General features: G+C 31.7%; 1 protein-coding gene across 1 annotated transcript in view; it reads left to right on the forward strand.

The window, feature by feature from the left end:
- Positions 1-21,310, forward strand: part of LOC134697555 (uncharacterized) — an 81,513-nt gene that overhangs the window by 29,999 nt on the left and 30,204 nt on the right. The window contains exons 15-32 of the mRNA XM_063559836.1: positions 4,719-4,928; positions 5,281-5,558; positions 5,950-6,100; positions 6,653-6,871; positions 8,340-8,502; positions 8,972-9,228; positions 10,414-10,611; positions 11,283-11,418; positions 12,340-12,365; positions 12,763-12,904; positions 13,488-13,723; positions 14,239-14,403; positions 15,348-15,537; positions 16,097-16,336; positions 17,057-17,274; positions 17,999-18,104; positions 18,925-19,041; positions 19,722-19,857. Coding sequence (XP_063415906.1) covers positions 4,719-4,928; positions 5,281-5,558; positions 5,950-6,100; positions 6,653-6,871; positions 8,340-8,502; positions 8,972-9,228; positions 10,414-10,611; positions 11,283-11,418; positions 12,340-12,365; positions 12,763-12,904; positions 13,488-13,723; positions 14,239-14,403; positions 15,348-15,537; positions 16,097-16,336; positions 17,057-17,274; positions 17,999-18,104; positions 18,925-19,041; positions 19,722-19,857 — 3,188 coding nt within the window. The remainder of the gene's footprint in view (positions 1-4,718; positions 4,929-5,280; positions 5,559-5,949; positions 6,101-6,652; positions 6,872-8,339; positions 8,503-8,971; positions 9,229-10,413; positions 10,612-11,282; positions 11,419-12,339; positions 12,366-12,762; positions 12,905-13,487; positions 13,724-14,238; positions 14,404-15,347; positions 15,538-16,096; positions 16,337-17,056; positions 17,275-17,998; positions 18,105-18,924; positions 19,042-19,721; positions 19,858-21,310) is intronic.

A 21,310-nucleotide genomic window follows, 5' to 3' on the forward strand; every position in this document is an offset into this window, starting at 1 on the left:
CAGCAAAGTAAGATCTACAAATAAGACAGCATAATCAAAGTGGTCAGTTGACCCCTTTAGGAGTTATTGCCCTTTATAGTCAATTTTTAACCATTTTTCGTAAATCTTAGTAATCTTTTACAAAAATCTTCTCTGAAACTACCAGGCCAAATTTAAACAAACTTGGCCGCAATCATCATTGGGGTATATAGTTTAAAAAATGTGTGGCGTGACCCAGCCAACCAACCAAGATGGCCGCCATGGCTAAAAATAGAACATAGGGGTAAAATGCAGTTTTTGGCTTATAACTCAAAAACCAAAGCATTTAGAGCAAATCTAACAGGGAGTAAAATTGTTTATCAGGTCAAGATCTATCTGCCATGAAATTTTCAGATGGATCGAACAAACCACTGTTTGTTTGATGCCCCTGAATTAGTCATTTTTAGGAAATTTCGCCGTTTTTAGTTATTATCTTGAATATTATTATAGATAGAGATAAACTGTAAAGAGCAACAATGTACAGCAAAGTAAGACTTAAAAATAAGTCAACATGACCTAAATGGTCAATTGACCCCATAAGGAGTTATTGCCCTTTAAAGTCAATTTTTAACAATTTTCATAAAATTTGTAAATTTTAATTAACATTTTCGACTGAAACTCTTAGGCCAAGTTCAATATAGATAGAATGTTTGTAAGCAGCAAGAATGTTCAGTAAAGTAAGATGTACAAACACATCACCATCACCAAAACACAATTTTGTCATGAATTCAAATGCGTCCTTTGTTTAATATTTACATAGACCAAGGTGAGCGACACAGGCTCTTTGGAGCCTCTAGTTTATATTTATTAATGCAATTTAATGTCAGACATTTTTTAGAAAATTAAGCATTGTGGGGACAGAATGAGTTTTTCCTCTACAAAATTTGATAAAATCACTACAGTTACATATACCAATTATTAGGTTCATATTTCTTAAATGTGACTTATTTATTCTTTATTCTCAAGGTGGCTCAGGACTACTCAACTGCGCATAATTTCACGCATGAACTACAAAAATATTTGTCGTAAATTCGATATAATTTTTTTAAACATTTTGATTGATTAGAAATGCTAAATCAGTGTAGTTATGTGACTATTAGAATCAGACTTGGGGTCAATTACATTGGAATGTAATTAATTAAATTACACATTACATTGCAAAATTGGTCAATTACACTAATTACACATTACACAGATTTTGAAATGTAATTAATTAAATTACAATTACTTTACTAAAGTAATTAATTAAATTACACATTACATTTCATCATGATATTTTTTAACAATATTTTACATGTTTATATAATGCATGTGTAAAATATTCATGTACATGTAAGCATAGTTTAAACGTTGCATTTGATAATTTTTAGCTCACCTGGCCCGAAGGGCCAAGTGAGCTTTTCTCATCACTTGGCATCCGGCGTCCGGCGTCGTCCGTCTTCGTCCGTCGTCGTCCGTCTTCGTCCGTCGTCGTCCGTCTTCGTCCGTCGTCGTCCGTCTTCGTCCGTCGTCGTCCTGCGTTAACTTTTACAAAAATCTTCTCCTCTGAAACTACTAGGCCAAATTTAACCAAACTTAGCCACAATCATCATTGGGGTATCTAGTTTAAAAATTATGTCCGGTGACATCGCCAACTAACCAAGATGGCCGCCATGGCTATAAATAGAACATAGGGGTAAAATGCAGTTTTTGGCTTATAACTCAAAAACCAAAGCATTTAGGGCAAATCTGACATGGGGTAATATTGTTAATCAGGTTAAGATCTATCTGCTCTGAAATTTTCAGATGAATCTTGACATTCCGTTGTTAGGTTGCTGCCCCTGAATTGGTAATTTTAAGGAAATTTTGTTGTTTTTGGTTATTATCTTGAATATTATATTAGATAGAGATAAACTGTAAAAAGCAATAATGTTCAGCAAAATAAGATCTACAAATAAGTCAGCATGACCAAAATGATCAGTTGACCACTTTAGGAGTAATTGCCCTTTATAGTCAATTTTTAACCATTTTTCGTAAATCTTAGTAATCTTTTAGAAAAATTTTCTCCTCTGAAACTGCTGGACCAAATTATTTGAAACTTGGCCACAATCATCATTGGGGTATCTAGTTTAAAAATTGTGTTCGGTGACCCCGCCAACTAACCAAGATGACCGCCATGGCTATAAATAGAACATAGGGGTAAAATGCAGTTTTTGGCTTATAACTCAAAAACCAAAGCATTTAGAGCAAATCTGACATGGATAAAATTGTTAATCAGGTGAAGATCTATCTGCCCTGAAATTTTCAGATGAATTGGACAACCTGTTTTTGGGTTGCGGCCCCTGAATTGTTAATTTTAAGGAAATTTTGCTGTTTTTGGTTATTATATTGAATATTATTATAGATATAGGTTAACTGTAAACAGCAATAATGTTTAGCAAGGTCAGAGTTACAAATAAGTCAACATGACCAAAATGGTCAGTTGACCTCTTTAGGAGTTATTGCCCTTTAAAGTCAATTTTTAACCATTTTTCGTAAATTTTATATATCTTTTACTAAAATCTTCTTCTCTGAAACTGCTGTGCCAAATTGATCCAAACTTGGCCACAATCATCTTTGGGGTTTCTTGTTTAAAAAATGTGTCCGGTGACCTGGCCATCAAACCAAGATGGCCGCCACGGCTAAAAATAGAACATAGGGGTAAAATGCAGTTTTTGGCTTATAACTCAAAAACCAAATAATTTAGAGAAAATCTGACATGAAGTAAAATTGTTAATCAGGTCAAGATCTATCTGCCCTGAAATTTTCAGATGAATTGGACAACCTGTTTTTGGGTTGCGGCCCCTGAATTGGTAATTTTAAGGACATTTTGCTGTTTTTGGTTATTATATTGAATATTATTATAGATATAGGTAAACTATAAACAGCAATAATTTTCAGCAAAGTAAGATCTACAAATAAGTAAACATGAACGAAATGGGCAATTGACCCCTGTAGGAGTTATTGACCTTTGTAGTCAATTTTCAATCTGCTTCCTTTATTTAATATTCACATAGACCAAGGTGAGCGACACAGGCTCTTTAGAGCCTCTAGTTTAATATAGTTATTTTAATGTTTTGTCAGTAATAGTCTGAATGTTCTGGTCTGAAAACAGCAATTGTGAATAGTCTTTTTGACAGGATCTAATGCAACGTGTGCAAGATATTGCTCGATCAGGACATGGAAGTTTTATGATTAGAATATCATTATATTGATAGGAGAGGGAATTTGTTCCTATTAACTTGCCAATACATCAAGGGGTATTTTGACATCTCAGAAATGAACTCATTTGAATTAAACATAATATGAATAAAGAAATTATAAATGAATTTAAAATATTTTTTTATTTTACTTTAAAAATATTAAAAAGAGTGCTTGTCAAAATATTGAAAATTTTTAGTACAAACAATGTATATAATGTCTAAATATTAGCAATAATTTTCTAATTAGATAAAATATCTGTAGTAGTGGCATTGCCCCTGGACATTTTAATCTGATTAATTGCTGTTTGTTTTTACAGCTGTTAATTTGTATTTCTATAATCCTTTTGTGTATACTGATTGTATGCAGTGATTTTAAATTCTAAATGAACTGTCTCAGAAAGTTGTTTCACAGTGACACATTTTATTGTTTTTGTTTAACAAGCTTAAGGTGTTTATTACTTATCAATCTATTTAGTTAAAGCTCTTTCTTAAAAACTAGAACAATCCCTTTTAATGATTATCACATTTTTTAAACTATAAAATATAAATAAAAAATCTGTAGTGTAGGTCAAATAAATGATATAAAAACTTCAGAATAAATTACAGACTTCATATATTAAAAAATTATGTGATATTAATATTAGAAAAATACATATAATTTTACAATTTATATTATTAAACACAATCCTTAACTGTAACACCATAAAAGTACATGTAATTGAAATGTAATTCAAAAGTAATTAAGCATTACATGCTTTTTTCAATGTAATTAATTAAATTACCATTACATGTAATTAAAAAAATGCTCAATTACACATTACATTCAATTACATGGAAAATTGTAATGCATTACACTTAATTACCATTACATTTTTAATTACCCCATCCCTGATTAGAATATTTTCGTTATTATTCGTATTTGATAAAGGGTCAAAATGACATATCACCCATTTACACCATTTTCCCGCCAAAATTTGGGTTTTAAGGCAAAATATTTTTTTTCCCTTATCGGTGACCTATGTTTTTTATTGGCTCATTCTTTGAAGCTATATTCTGGAGCTCTTCATATTACAAATTTGGACCAATTCTCATAGAATGTTTTTTTGATATTCTGATAAAGATATGTCAACACCTCTATTTTCCCTATCATTTCATTGAAAAATGGTCCCTTTTTACATACCTGTTTAAAAGTAAAATTTTGAGCTTAAATGGTCCGTGACCCCCTATTTTTTTTTGACCAATTTGATTCATTTTCTTTAAAGAATAAAATAACCAAAAATACGGCACTTCTGATTGGAACTCTGAATAGGCCCAAGCCACCTTAATGGTTTTAACTTGTTGAATATTAATTGACTTTGATATATTTGGCCATTGAACACTAATTTAAATTACTGTCCACAGTTTATGTAGATGAAGTCTTTTGGAGAACTTGCCATTAATATATAAACTCCATTTATGCTATTTTGAAAATATTTGCAGATAACAATTGATATAAGCCCCCCTCATTCAGGAATGGTGCATGATGGTATTAGAGGTAACCCAGAGATAGACTATCAACAAGGAACTGGCCTCAAGGCGTACTGGGAAGAGTTTTTTGATAGAGAAAGTGGGGTGTTTTTCTATCAATACATAGTTGGTACTAGTTGTGCTGGCAAGAATGATTTTACCCTTGATGAAACAAACCCAAATGTAAGTAGATAATAAAAATTAATCTGACAAAGCAACCAAAGACAAAAAGGCTCATGACTTGGGACAAATACATGTATACAGAATGTTGGTAGGCTATTTTACTGACCTATACTGCAGTTTCTTTTTTTTTTTGTGGATGGAGGAAAAATTGTACTTTTGTGGAATCTTAATTTCTAAGAATTAGATATTCCAAAAAATCTAAGACTAAAATTGATCAAAAGTATACTGAACTGTGTAACACTTATGTTCAATCTTATTTGTGAAACTCATTCTTGGCAAAACATTAAATAATAAGTATTTTGTCATGCAAGTAAAGATACAGAGTTTACACCCAATTATATTTTCATTTCAGCTAGTAGAGACTTACAACACCTTTGGCAGCCATACTGCAAGTGGTGATGGGACTTACTATTTCACCGTGGTAGCATATAACAGAGCTCTAGATCCCTCAGACCCAGTATGTTCAGATGGAGTTACCATAGACAGTTCAGTTCCAGCAGTTCAGGAAATAGTTGTGGAAAATTCACGGATTACGGGAGGACTTATAACAGATTCCACATGTACTAACTATTACATTTTGAGATCTGATCGTACGAGGAGACTTATAACTAATGTGACTGCTGATTGCGTGTAAGTTAGATTTGACACCTACTCCTGTCAACGTATATTTGTTCTGCCTAACAGAAGTTCCAATGGAAACTTTGTTATAAACATTGTAACGATACTTATTCCTGTAGGAACAAATATTCTATATCATTTATTCCGGTAGGAACAAATACTGTAATATTTATTCCTGTGGAAATAATATTCCAGAATATTCTTTCCTTTTTGAACTTATGTTATGAAGGAACTTCTATTCCGTGACACTACCACTTACATTTGTGTATATGTGAGTCAGGTACTTCTCTCACTTTTAGTTGTGTATATGTGAGTCAGGTACTTCTCTCAGTTTTAGTTGTATACAAATAAGACTTAAAAACACAATTCCACTATTGTCTCTAATACCTATTATGTTTTGTAGGAGTAAAGCAACCTCACTGAATGACATAGATCTCTACCCTCAGGAAAGGTTTGCCAATGGTAGTCTGGTAGAAGTGGATGGTAATGTTTTCTGTGGTAACTCTTCAGGTGCACCAAGTAGCATAGGATTAGCATTGTATAAATCTTCTTTGGTAAGTTAGAGAAAATAAAAATTATCTTAAAAGGACCACTTTATCATTATAAAAGTAAAGATATTTGTTATGAGTGCCAATGATACAACTATCTATTAGACAGCAGTAGCAAATCCAGCCATTTTCAAAAGGGGTGAGGTCCCCACTAAGAGGTTAAAGGGAGAGTTCCAACATTCAAAGGCATTGGTGGTCCTTAAATAGGGGGTTCTTACCGCCAGACACCCCCTCTGGATATGCCACTGGACAGAAGGACCAGAAAGAAACATTTTGCATGCAGAGGTATACTGTAAAAGATTGATGAACAGATTTATTATATCAAATGGAGATGTGGAGTTAACCTTAACAAACCCAGAAACAAAATATTGAAGTACATCTCAAGGACAGTCATCTTTAAAATACAGATGTTTGTACTGGGCAAGGAATAGAAACTTTGCATGATCCACAAACATAAAGAAACAGGGAATATGAAAACATAAATCTTCTTTTCTGTATATCCCTCCTGCCTAGTAGCAACTATAATTCTGGTAAAAATATTAATGATTACTTTTTCAGATGGAGATATCTTGGGAACCTGTAGATATTCCAGCCAAAGTATATGATTATGAACTCGGACTTTCATCAACTTCAGGAAGTGCTGCACCAGATATCATGGCATTTGAATCAACAAAACAACATGCTCACCACCGAGTGGTTCATACTAACATTCCAGATGGAACACAATTCTATATCATTATAAAAACCATCAGTAAATCTAACGTAGAAGGTTTGACAGTAAGTACACAGAGTGGTCCATACAAACATACCAGATTGAACACAATTATATATCATTATGAAAACAGTCAATCTCACGTAGAAGGTTTAACAGTACATACTAATTTATTACTGTTCCTAGATTCTAAGTATTAAACTACTGCTAATTCAGAAATTATTGTGTGCATTATTATTGCAATTTTGGAGAATGGACAATTATTGTGATTATAAGAAAATCTGTATACAGCTATATGTATAAGATATGGTATAATGAGTAATATATATTGGGACTTCTCAAACTGTTGCATTTTTCACATTAATAAATCTCAAAATTATTTCTGAATTTGCAGTATTGTTTAAGATTTGACTGTAAAAGATTAAAAAAAAATCATCATTATTTTCCAGGTAGTAAGTGATTTGCATACTATTCTAAATTGTAATTGGATCATTTAAATGAATTAGTTTATGATATTTCCCACATTTGGGTAAAATTGAAAATTAAAGTAATATGTGGACTTAAGGTGGTACCCAACACCTTCACGAAAATTTATTTGGCTTGTTTAATTTTCATAAAATTTTGACAGAGTATTTGCTTTGACCCTTTGACAAAAATATAAAAATTTCAAAAGATTTGAACCAACCGTTTTATCAGAAAAATTACACTGGTTATATAGCAGTTTGACAAACACTTATTTTGATCACAGAGAAGCTTAATATTCCCTTAAAACACAACATAATTGAAACGCTTAGCTGAGTTTACAGAGTTATCTCCCTGTAGTGTTAAGTACCACCTTAACAAACAGAATTGGTAGAGTAAGCAAAAATATCAACATTTAATCTGAGGACACATAGAAAAAAGAAGATGTGGTATGATTGCCAATGAGACAACTATCCACAAAAGACCAAAATGAAACAAAAATTTTAAAACAACTATAGGTCACCGTACGGCCTTCAACAAAACCCATTTTGCATAGACAGCTATAAAAGGCCCCGATAAGACAATGTAAAACAATTCAAACGAGAAAAATAGCGGCCTTATTTCTGTAAAAAAATGAACGAAAAACAAATATGTAACACATAAACAAACGACAACCACTGAGTTACAGACTCCTGACTTGGGACAGGCACATACATAAATAAATTGGCGGGGTTAAACATAGTTTTTGTATTCCAAAGTCCTTAATTGACTGGTATATCGCAATATTTATATAAATGCTTATCTGAACATTTGAATGGTTTTCCACTAGTAATTTTGGGGCCCTTTATAGCTTGTTGTACAGTGTGAGCCAAGGCTCTGTGTTGAAGGAAGTACATTGACCTATAATGGTTTACTTTTTTAAATTGATATTTGGATGGGGAGTTTTCTTATTGGCACTCACACCACACCTTCCTATATCTATCTTTATTTATATCTGTATGATTTGTTGTATGCTTTTATGATCTATAGTATTTTTTTTTACTTTTGACTTTTTACACATATATTTTATAGACTTTGGGTCCTTGTTTTATGGATACAACACCTCCAGATTTTGTTGGTGGCAGCAGTGTATTTACAGTAGAATTGTCTGGGGATTACCTTATAACTTCATGGCCTCACGATGCTGTATCTGACAGTGAAGAATTCTTTGACCTTGACTACAAGTTTGCTGTTGGTAAGTCTGAGTCTTATACAGCTGTTTTTAATAAGTTTTCTTTTCCTCTGTGTGTCTCAACTCATTCAAAAATCATTCCATCATTAAGAGGTTCAAGGGCATACACTTTAAACATCTTCTCCTTTCAATTCAATGTACCAAACTTACCAAACTTGTGATAATTAAAATAATGAAGGTATCTAGAATAAAGTTTGTGTTTTCTATTCTTGTCAATCAAACCACTATAGCTCATAATCATAACTGTAATTAAAAAAACCAGGGGTCAAATCAATTGTCTTATATCTTGAAAATTTCAAAGTCTGAGAAAATTTTATGTGGCAAAAATTCTCCAAATGACAATTTCTACCTTCTTCCCTTTTTCAGAGTTATTGCACTTAAATGACAATATATTGAAAGTCTGATTAATTTTGAAGTTGTTGCTTATTATATTTGATCTTTTATTTAATTAGAATATTACAATACCTTTCAGGTCACACTGCCTATGGTACAGACATTCAAGACTTCCTACCATTACAGTCAGGAGATATCTGTACATTCACTTATCCACCAAATTGTACTGCAGTCGATATAACAAATATGGACTGGTCCCTGCATGGCCACCACACATACTATGTGTCAATCAAAATAACCAATAGTGCAGGACTGGTAACCATTCAAACATCTGATCCATATATTCATGATGTTCAACTACCAGCTGAAGGAGTTATTATAGATGTTGACCCACAGGTTTGCTAGACTTCATTTAATTTGTATTCATATCTTTATATAAAATTTTATATTTATATATGCTTAAATACCATCAACTTCTTTGTTGCGTAAAAAAACAACAGCATGTAGAAAACTAGACAAACCATTAAAGTCTTTACTAATATCTTAATATAATGCATTCAAATTTATATTTACATATTGTTTGTTATATCTACAAGATTGTTTTTTATCTCTTAAGCTGGTCTGGCAAAAGTGAGAAAAGCAAATGAGTTGAGATGACCAATGATAATCTGTTTGTCTCAATTTTACCTATGAAGACGTTGTTAATTTCCTTGACAATGGTGCATGTTCCCTTAGTTACAAGCAATAAATTTCATATGACTAGACTTTGCTGAGAAAGGAAATTATCAGTCAACAAGATCAAAGGAACAAAATTGTAAAATAGCGATAAATACTGGTATAGTCAATAACATTTTTTACATATTTTCACATATTTTGATTGAGCAAAGTTTGGAAAAAGTAAGGGCCAATAAAAAATTGTAAGTAGAAGAAAAACAAGCAACATCATAACTAAAAACAAAACAACTCAAAGATAATAAACAGTCCACATTGAGAAAAATATGTTCAACCAGAAACCAGATGGGAAATGAATTGCTCTTGATGGGTTACCAATTCCTGCTCTGTTAGAGGTACCTATCTTGTTGCACATGGCTATACAATTCCAGTGACAAGATAAATACAAGTCAAATATATTTTCATACTTTTATGATTAGAAGATGCCTAAATATATAACACATAACTTTCTCTTATATAAACAAACAAACAAACAACATGTTTAATATTTTTTTAATATTCTGAACTTTTCAATAAATCACTCTGCAGTTTTTCCTTACACTGATAAAACTGTATTGTTTGTTGTAGAATTTTGTCACTGAAATTCCCTTAAAGGTAAGATCATTACTTAGTACTTAACATTATACTATTTCATATCCTAAGATAAAATAGTAAATATGGTGCCTTTATTGATAACTGCTATATAACTCTGGTTCACGAATATTGTGACAATTTTATTGACTTGAAAACAAAATAATACTAATTAATTTGATGTAACAGTTTCGCCTTATAATATGTCAGTTGGATAATTTATAATTCATTATAAGGTGCTTCACAAAATGAAATCTTAAAGTTCTTATTTTTTTCTAGGACATAGAAGATATAGATTTTCAGACATCTGCCGACAGTATGTCAGCTAGATGGTCAGGGTTTGCTCATCCACATTTAGATGTGACCTACAATATAAGTATAGGTACAACGGCAGGAGGAAGTGATGTTGTGTCAATGAAGGATGTCGGTAAAAAATTGTCTCACCAAGAGTCAGGACTGTCCTTGACACCATTTGAGGTTAGATATTGCTTTATGCATCATAAAATTATTTGAAGTATATAGCTCAATTTAGCACAACTGCTGTTATAATTTGTAAATCTGTACTGTTCCATTAGATGCCTGATTTCATCTTTAACAATGAACAGTTCTATAACTTTACCAATACCATGCACACATTGACCACTTGATATTGTTGGTTCACAAACTCATTACGGATCGACAAATATTTAACACTGCCTTATGAATTTGAATGAAACAAAGGCAAGCAATATTTTTCAATTTTATTGTGTTTTCTGACGAAAATCAGAAATGATAGACATATGATTACAATCTGGTAGCCGAGGCATCAGTGTTAATTGTACAAATCTTAACAGTTCATTGGGTAAAAGATGTAGATGACTCATACCTAAATTGATGCAGATGCCTTATGTTACAGAGTTTCAGTCCATTGTCCTTGATCTTATTTTGAAGGTTCAACAACTGCTTGAAAAGAGTTTTGTTTATTATTCTTGTTGATACATGAATCTTTTATTATGAATAATAAGATAACTATATTTTGTTTATTGTTTTCTTGCAAAATCAACACTTCAAACCAGCTAATGATGACTAGATTATAATCATTGTGATTTATTTAATTTCCATGTAATCAGTAAATGAAATATTTTAAACATTGTCAAATCTTTTTTCAGACATACTATTTTACTGTGACTGCTTTAAGTTCAGCAGGTAATACAGCAGTATCGTCTGATGGTGTAACCATAGTAACAGAAAATGATGCCTTGTCAGGAATTACGCTCAATGATGGGGAACCCTGTAACATGACTGGTAAGTTTGATCAGATCATATTAAACATAGTTAGAGGACTGACTTTATAAACTAAGTCACACAACTTTTCAGGTAATGAGCATACCCTTATCCAGGGGTTGGGGGGTTGGGGGTTCGGACGACCCCCACCCTCCCCCTTTGAAAACAAATAAGCACTCTTAAAGTCAATGTTCTGTTCAAATTGTGACTATTAAAGTCTAGTTTGTGAGTCCAACGAACCCCCCCTTGGAAATTCCTGGCTATGGGCCTGATGAAATATGTTCTCCATGCAGAATTAATTACAATTACCTATATGTTTGCAGTGAGTGTGTGAGGATGTGTCTTGAACTCCTCCTGGGTAAATTTCAAACCAGTGAATTTAAAATCAGCATTTTCTGCTTCTCCACTAAGCCAGTGGTATTATATGTAGTAAGAGATTAGTCTGCTCAGAGTAATAATTTGTACAGATAGATACTGACACATCTTCTTGTGGACTTTTACATTGTGAATAAGAATATGAAGATAGTATGTCGGTGTAGTACAGGGTTAATATTCGTATTAAATTTAGAAGTTCTCAACTTGAATATGCATCTGATTTGCTGGACGCTGCTGGATATTTAACAGCCATCCATCAACTTCATTATATCACCATGTTAGCATCCTGAATATTTAATACTTGACATTGAACAAATTAAGAAGGTCAATACTTGTTGAATATCTGAAGTTTTTGTATTTTGCCTTTGAGCATTTATAAAAAAATAACAAGGTGTGACATTAATGTAGGACAAGTAATTTTAAAATGTTTCATTTTGTTTATAAGATGGCACAAAAAAGGAATGCATGATGATGCAGTATAATGTAATAAGAAAATCAATAAGATTTTTTCATACATTTATTTGATATATGATGATTATGTGATAACCATGTGTTATTCTGTTTCAGATTTAACAGTGGGCCACCATGAGGATGTAAGTTGAAAATATAATTCCATTATAATTTGGAGATGTCATGAACTTAACATTTTAAGGATCAATCAACTGAATATCTAATATCAATTAGATTTTGCATGGGTAGTTGTTAAAACTCAATTTGTGAAATGCCTCATCCAAACAGTTTTATTCCTTTAGCATGTGGAATTTGATAGACAAAGCATTTTCATAACTTTCTATGATTGGAATTTATGATTTCTCTTCTGATAATTGCTTCTGATAAAGAAATCTGCATTGTTATTTTCTTAGATGAATTCTTTAAAAGGTATTAAGGTATGTTAATTACATCTCACTATAATAAACTGTTCTATATAATACATGGCTCATAATTTTAATCAAGTACATTTTAATTTCAAATGGTGTGTTTTTGATGCAGGACAACAGAATATATTGTGCAGATGATATTGATGTTCAGATGTCCACTAGCTCTCTTAAAGCCTACTGGTCTGTACCAGTAGGTATACAGTCATACACAAGAGATGCTTACATTGCTATAGAAAAAAGAACTGGAACAGGAAGTAAGTTGGGAAAAAGGAAATTAAAAAAATACTGACCTCCAAGGAAAATTCAAAACGAAAGTCAAATGGTAAAATCAAATGCTCAAACACTTCAAACAAATTGAAAACAGCTGTCATATTCTTGACTTGGAACAGGCATTTTCTATTGTATAAAATGTAGGATTACACCTGGTTTTGTAGATATATAAACCTCTCACTTATATGACAGTGGAATATAATATACAAAGGGAAGTAATCCCCTTTAAAAATGGAAGTTTTCATGGATCATCTAGCATGAAAATATGGCAGTATCTTATAATGCTGTATTAGAAAAATTTTCTATTATTTGATCTGAACATTTAAGGTAAGATAATTAATTATGTCAGACATGTTCAGTTACTGCCAAATTTATTATAATTGCATTACAATTTTGAATTATTGTTATCCTACACATTAAATACTAGGTTTCACTTATTAATAGATGAAATTAATAATTTTTATTAGACATTTCAAGTTATATCTCAATTAGATAACATATTTTATTATTTTTATTGCCTGAGCTTATGCATGCCTTGTGTCTTAAATGTTTTTTATTTGTTTTCAGAAATGTGGACTACTTTTCATGATTTTGTCCATTATTCCACTGTTTTTGATGTTAGTATAGATGATCTAACATTAGATCCAGGAATTAAATACCGTATTGTACTGAAACTGTGTGCCAGAACCATTTGTTTCCAGACTATCCACACAGATGGTGTAATGGTTATAGCAAATCCTCCAACTGCAGGAGACATTACCATAGAACATCTAAATACCACAGAAGGAAACGGAGTTGAGAAGGTTAGAATGTTACATTCTAATATGACGTCTGTATTACGCTTTTTAAACAAACCCTTGTTCTAACTAGCACTAAATATGTTTGAAACTTACATGCACAGTCATTTTGTTATTGTTTTTTTGGCAAAAATATGATTTAATTGAATTCAATCTGCTGAAAAATTCCAGACATTTTTATCAATAAAATGTGTTTAAATAGAATTTTAAGCAACTGTCTTGAAATATAAAAATGTATTAAGAAAATTTAAATGCGTGCACTATTGTAATGAGGGGAAATTGGGCGGGTCCAGAGCCCGAAACCCTGGCTTAAAATCATGAAATCCTGAGATTTTGCAAAAAATAGTCATGGATTCTTAAAGGGTCTATATGGAAATCCTGATCTTAAAAACACTGATCCCGACGTCCCGAAAAAAGTTCTGCCCCCCTCTGTAATGGTTGGTCTCTCTAATTAGGCTCAGCATGTCTTTGTCTTACTACTGTAGATGTAATTTAATTAATAAAACAAATATTATTTTCAGTTATTGGTGTCTTTCACTCGATTTTATGACCCTGATATTGAAGATACAACAGAAAAATATGGAGCTGTTGACAAGTATGAATTTGCCATCACAGATAACTCTGTACTCGGTAAACCTTACATGACATGGACTAACCTGGTCACCTTTACAACTACTGCAAATCAGGTAAAATTAATAGCAAGGTCATAGTATGACCATTAGATGCTTACATACATACATACCATTTGGACTCATACCTTTTCTTACTACAGATCACCCAAAAGTATGTGGGGTAAATGCCAATGAGACAGCACCCCAATAAAAAAATCCATAAAAAAACCAGATATATCTGTACTGTAAAATTGAGAAAGGAAAATTGGGAAGGTTTTCTATTAAGGACATATGATCTAGAAAGGAAACTCAGAGGTTTGTGTTCGCAAAAAAATGGTTTAACCTCACTAAACATTGTGCCTGTACCAAGTCAGGTTATCCATATGATGACCTATAGTTGTTAATTTCTGAGTCATTTAGTCTCTAATTGAGAGTTGTCTGATTGGAATTATCATACCACTGTGACATCTTCTTATTTTTATATCATAACCATGTCTTTTTTTGTCTTTATATTAATGTACTTTTTTTCACATCAGTAAAGTAAGTGGTTTGTGTGGTATTCTTGTTAGCAATTCCTGTTATCAATTTAATAATTTAATTTTGGATGTAACGCGTCTTCTGATTGGCTGACGTTATTATGTTATGAGCCCATAGACACAATTAAGTCATGTGACCGTGACGTCATCAATATTTTTTCATGGTTTTCTACAGTTTAAAATGGAATTTAGAATTAAATTATAAGAAATGACTGTAAATTTTTTTCTGTCTATTCTAAATAACATAAAAAATGTGGTGCACACTTAAATAACCCGCTACGCACGTTATTCAGTGTGCACCAAATTTTTTATGTTATTTCTTCATAGACAGAAAATATATTACAGTCATTCCTTAAATGTTTTGTTGGAAAAGAAACTAATTTAAATTTTGATGGAAGCTTGTAAAACCCGTGGCTGTTGGGTTAATAACAGAGCACTTGTTAAATATCATATAAAGAATACAAAAACATTTTTTTTTTTCAGATATCCTTTGAATATGAATTGAATGGTACTATGGATTTTTCAAAATGTAAAAGATTTTCTATAAGAGGATACAACAATGTTAAGTTATACACAACCATATCTACCGAGGTTAAAGACTGTGATGCATATAATCCTATACTGATAATACCTAATATTGTTATCGATGCTGTAGGAGCACCTGAGGCTTTAGGTAAGATTATTATATTTTTAAAAAAATTTTTTTTTTTTATAATAAATATTTTTATTCAATTATTTCCTGATATATAAATACCTAAGTAGCCAAGGTCGCATACTTAGGGACCCCTGTATTTTAACAGCCTCACTTAACTTAACCAAAATTATTTATTCTTAAAAGACACTTTTAGGAGAGGAATTTGACCTTAGAAGCCAAGAAGAAAGTAATGAGAGTACCCTATTGTCAAGGATTGAAATACAAATATTTTCTAGTGAAGGTTTTATATATACTTAACTACTCTTAGTATACATTAAAAGTGTAAAACCTAGCAAAGAGTTGAGAATATCAAATGATTTAATGCTCTTGTATAGAAAACAATGGTTTCATTTATTCTTGTGGCTACCAATATTCTTGTAACTCTATACATGTTTAAAATATATAGTATGTAGCACTACTAATCCATATATGGAAATGTTTTTGCCACATGACAGATGTGCAATCCATTGATTTACATGCCTATAAAATTATCAGAAGTACATAAAAATTTTAAAACATACATTTTAAATATTTTTAGATAGTCGTGGTAAAATGATTTATCTGGAAGAGAATGCCTATTGGCCTGAACCAGACATGGATTATACCCCATACAAGAATATTATATCAGCTGCCTGGCCTACGTTGCGTCATAAAGATTATGAATATGCTATATTAGATGCTAAGACTATAGATGTAACAACATACTATCATCAGATCAGTCAGCTGAGTTTACCAAAACCATGTGACCATCCTGATAGCATTAGATGTGGACATACAAGTAAGAATGGGATGTACTTAGTCATTATTTTAATACTGTAGTCCACTTTATTAGTGGATACCATTTTCGCTTACAGCCCTGTCTCACAAACTTTGCAGCAATTTAATTTCTTATTAGACTATGTTGTAATATCCATATACATGTATAAGAATTTAGTTTGATAATATTCAAACAATTTATATTAACCAAATTTTTCTTCTGACAGAAATCCAAATAAAAAAGTAGCTCATGATAATTTGTCAGTATAATAACAATGTTGTAATGTCACAACTACTAATTTTATGAACATTGCTTTGCTAAATTTAGTAGCCTGGGTAGACCATTGGTTTTCATTGCTATATTATCATGGCTGAAAGATCCTCTAGCAATTTTATATAATTGAGTGTAGCAAGCTTTATACTTCATTCTAAAGATAATTTAGGCCATGCTGATTCAAATCTAGGTCAATTTTTAACTGGATGACTTGCTCATTAGAAGCCACCATGTTCCTATGATATTTTTTTACAAGGAACTTCGTTCTGTATCTGTATGTACATTTTGAAGACACCAATTCTGGCTTTTACTCAACTGGATAGTTCAGATATTATTTATAACGAATATCCATAAAATGGAGTAGGGTGACAGTATCTAATAATGGAAATCTTAATTTGTCATTTTAATTGAAAAAAAATGTAATCTTTTTGTGATAACAGTTTTTTGATACTATAATTTCTGTTGTAGTTAATGGTTTCATGAATGAACTATTCAGTAACAATGAGCTTGTCCATGGAACCCGCTACACGGTATGTGTACATGCTAATCCTATACAAATACCAAGAGAGACATGGATTGAGTATTTAGAAGAAATAAATGCCTGTAGTGACGGTATTGTTGTGGATCTGACTCCACCTGTGGCAGGAAGATTGTGGATTGGTTTAAATCCAGGATTAATTTATCAGGTGATTTATATATGATATACTATAGATATAGGAAGATGTGGTATAAGTGCTAATGAGACAACTCTCCATACAAGTCACAATTTATAAAAGTAAACCATTATAGGTCAAGGTGCGGTCTTCAACACAGAGCCTTGGCTCACACTGAATGGTAAGCTAAAAAGGTACCCAAAAAATCAATAGTGTATAAAAACATTCAAGTGGAAAATACATGTATTTACAACAAATTCAAGCCCAATGAATTATTTCTTAAATATAAACAATATTTATCCTTGAATAACCACCCTTTATCAAGACAAAATTTCATACTATTGGCCTATAAATATTGTCTGTATATGGACAAAATTGCATCGGAAAATTTGTCTTTCTCTGGACATTATTTGATTGAAAATTTCATGCCACAAAGTCATGAAATATTTACTTGTTTGACAATATTTCATAGGACAAGTTTTTGCTGTACACAAATTGAATGTGTGAATATGTAATGATTTTTATGCACACATCTTAGGGTTATGTACGTAGGTATAATGCACTGATAAGTTATATACTTGTAAACAAATATTAAAGAATTTGAAATCTGCAAAAAAAAGAAAAAAATAGATCGAAAAATATAGAAAAATGTTAACATTCGTTAAGTTCTCTTTTTTAATCCCAAAGAACTATAAAGTTTAAGTCCTACTTAAATTTGACTATATCTTTTATTAAATCAATTATAATTTCACTTCAGACTTCTAATACAGACCTCTATATAAACTGGGATGGTTTTCGTGACGTAGAAGAATATGACACTGGACCACATGCCACTGGTATAAAAGAATATATACTGGGTATAGGTAAGTATGGTCTAAGCTTAATGCTTATAGTGTGTATATTTGTATTTTTACTCTTGGACTTTAAGGAGTTTTTAATGGAAGATGTTAAGTTTAACAACTAGTTGAAGCTTTATGCTGTTATATTAAAAGATAAGGATTATTAGTGATTTATTGTACCATTCACAGTTCCATGCCTCTAGGGTATATAAAAAAGAAAATGATTGCCAATGAGACAACTGTCCACAAAAGACCAAAATGACACAAAAATTAACAACTATAGGTCACCGCACAAACTTCAACAATGAGCAAAGCCCATACCACATAGTCAGCTATAAAAGGCCCCGATAAGACAATGTAAAACAATTCAAATGAGAAAACTAACAGCCTTATTTATGTAAAAAAAAAGAATGAAAAACAAATATGTAACAAATAAACAAACGACAACCACTGAATTACAGGCTCCTGACTTGGGACAGGCACATACATAAATAATGTGGTGGGGTTAAACATGTTAGCAGGATCCCAACCCTCTCCTAACCTGGGACAGTGGTAAAACGGTACAACATAAGAACGAACTATAAAAATCAGTTGAAAAAGGCTTAACTCAGCAGATGGACAAAAAATATGATCACTTTAATTTATGGACTGTAGAATTGGCAGTCCTGATTGCTTTGTAAATCTCGTCAGAAACACGCATTCTTTGAGTGTCAAATTCTGATTAAATACAGATTATAGATTATTTCTGAATGCTTAGACAAACTTAAATTAATAATACAGTAAAGATGAATAGTCAGGTAATGTTTTATTAAAGACTAATCAGCACATGTTTTATATTTGACAGGTACAACACCAGGTGGTAATGATGTGTATTCCTTTGAGAATGTAGGGGTGGTCCAACATAAAGCATTACATCAACTCACTCTTCAGAATGGATATGTGTATTATGCCACACTCAAAGGTAATACTGTGGATTCATTTATTTTCGTGGGTACCAATTTTCGTTGAATGAGGAAAACTTTATGTTCGTGGATATTTGATTTCGTGGTTTTGCCAAAGTATGCATACAAGCTTATGGAAAATGTGATATTCGTTGAACATTTGATTTCGTGGTTCACCTGTTCCCACGAAATCCACGAAAATTCGTATCCAACGAATATTAATGAATCCACAGTAACTCATATTTGATCATTGTGTCAATATTACAACTGTCAGAGATTTTTTTATAAAAACAGAAAGAAAAAAAAATCAAAGAAGACAAATAGACACTGCAAAATAAAAAATGGTATTAAAACAAAATATATGTTTTTTTCAGCCATTTAGATCTGTGGATAACCCTTAGACTTTATAACTATTTAGAATTCTGCAACATTGACTTGAGATTATGCAATACTTGACCTAATGACCTCAAACAATAATCATTTTGCTTTATACTGTCAGATTTACCCTTGTGGCATCAACATTTTTAAGGAATTTTAGTAATATCCTAAGTAATAATGGACAAATCGTGATAAGTTAAATGGGTACATAAACTAAAAATTGCAATATTAAAACTAAACAGAATTGTATTGAGAATTTAGAATGTGTTATTTTCAATTACAACAGTATAATGACATAATAATCGTTATGTTATTTTTTTAGCTGTGGATTTTGCCAAAAGAGAGACAGAAAAGATTTCTGCTCCGATTACAATTGATGTAACTCCACCTGACAGAACAGATAAACCAATCACTTTGATTAACCGTCACATAACATCAACAACAGAAATAAGTCCTTGGTAAGTATATAAAGGTCATAAGATTGTCACATGACATCAACAACAGAAATAAGTCCTTGGTAAGTATATAAAGGTCATTAGATCGTCACATTACATTAACAACAGAAATAAGTCCTTGGTAAGTATATAAAGGTCATTAGATCGTCACATTACATTAACAACAGGAATAAGTCCTTGGTAAGTATATAAAGGTCATAAGATCGTAACATTACATCAACAACAGGAATAAGTCCTTTGTAAGTATATAAAGGTCATAAGATCATAACATTACATCAACAACAGAAATAAGTCCTTGGTAAGTATATAAAGGTCATAAGATCGTCACATGACATCAACAACAGAAATAAGTCCTTGGTAAGTATATAAAGGTCATTAGATCGTCACATTACATTAACAACAGAAATAAGTCCTTGGTAAGTATATAAAGGTCATAAGATCGTCACATTACATCAACAACAGAAATAAGTCCTTGGTAAGTATATAAAGGTCATAAGATCGTAACATTACATCAACAACAGGAATAAGTCCTTTGTAAGTATATAAAGGTCATAAGATCATAACATTACATCAACAACAGAAATAAGTCCTTGGTAAGTATATAAAGGTCATAAGATCGTCACATGACATCAACAACAGAAATAAGTCCTTGGTAAGTATATAAAGGTCATTAGATCGTCACATTACATTAACAACAGAAATAAGTCCTTGGTAAGTATATAAAGGTCATAAGATCGTCACATTACATCAACAACAGAAATAAGTCCTTGGTAAGTATATAAAGGTCATAAGATCGTCACATGACATCAACAACAGAAATAAGTCCTTGGTAAGTATATAAAGGTCATTAGATCGTCACATTACATCAACAACAGAAATAAGTCCTTGGTAAGTATATAAAGGTCATAAGATCGTCACATTACATCAACAACAGGAATAAGTCCTTGGTAAGTATATAAAGGTCATAAGATTGTCACATTACATCAACAACAGAAATAAGTCCTTGGTAAGTATATAAAGGTCATAAGATTGTCACATTACATTAACAACAGAAATAAGTCCTTGGTAAGTATATAAAGGTCATAAGATTGTCACATGACATCAACAACAGAAATAAGTCCTTGGTAAGTATATAAAGGTCATAAGATTGTCACATTACATCAACAACAGAAATAAGTCCTTGGTAAGTATATAAAGGTCATAAGATTGTCACATGACATCAACAACAGAAATAAGTCCTTGGTAAGTAAATAAATGGTCATAAGATCGTCACATGACATCAACAACAGAAATAAGTCCTTGGTAAGTATATAAAGGTCATAAGATTGTCACATTACATCAACAACAGAAATAAGTCCTTGGTAAGTATATAAAGGTCATAAGATTGTCACATTACATCAACAACAGATATAAGTCCTTGGTAAGTATATAGAAGGTCATAAGATTGTCACATTAC

Source organism: Mytilus trossulus, chromosome 14 (assembly GCF_036588685.1).
Source record: "Mytilus trossulus isolate FHL-02 chromosome 14, PNRI_Mtr1.1.1.hap1, whole genome shotgun sequence".
NCBI classification, from domain to species: Eukaryota; Metazoa; Mollusca; class Bivalvia; order Mytilida; family Mytilidae; genus Mytilus; species Mytilus trossulus.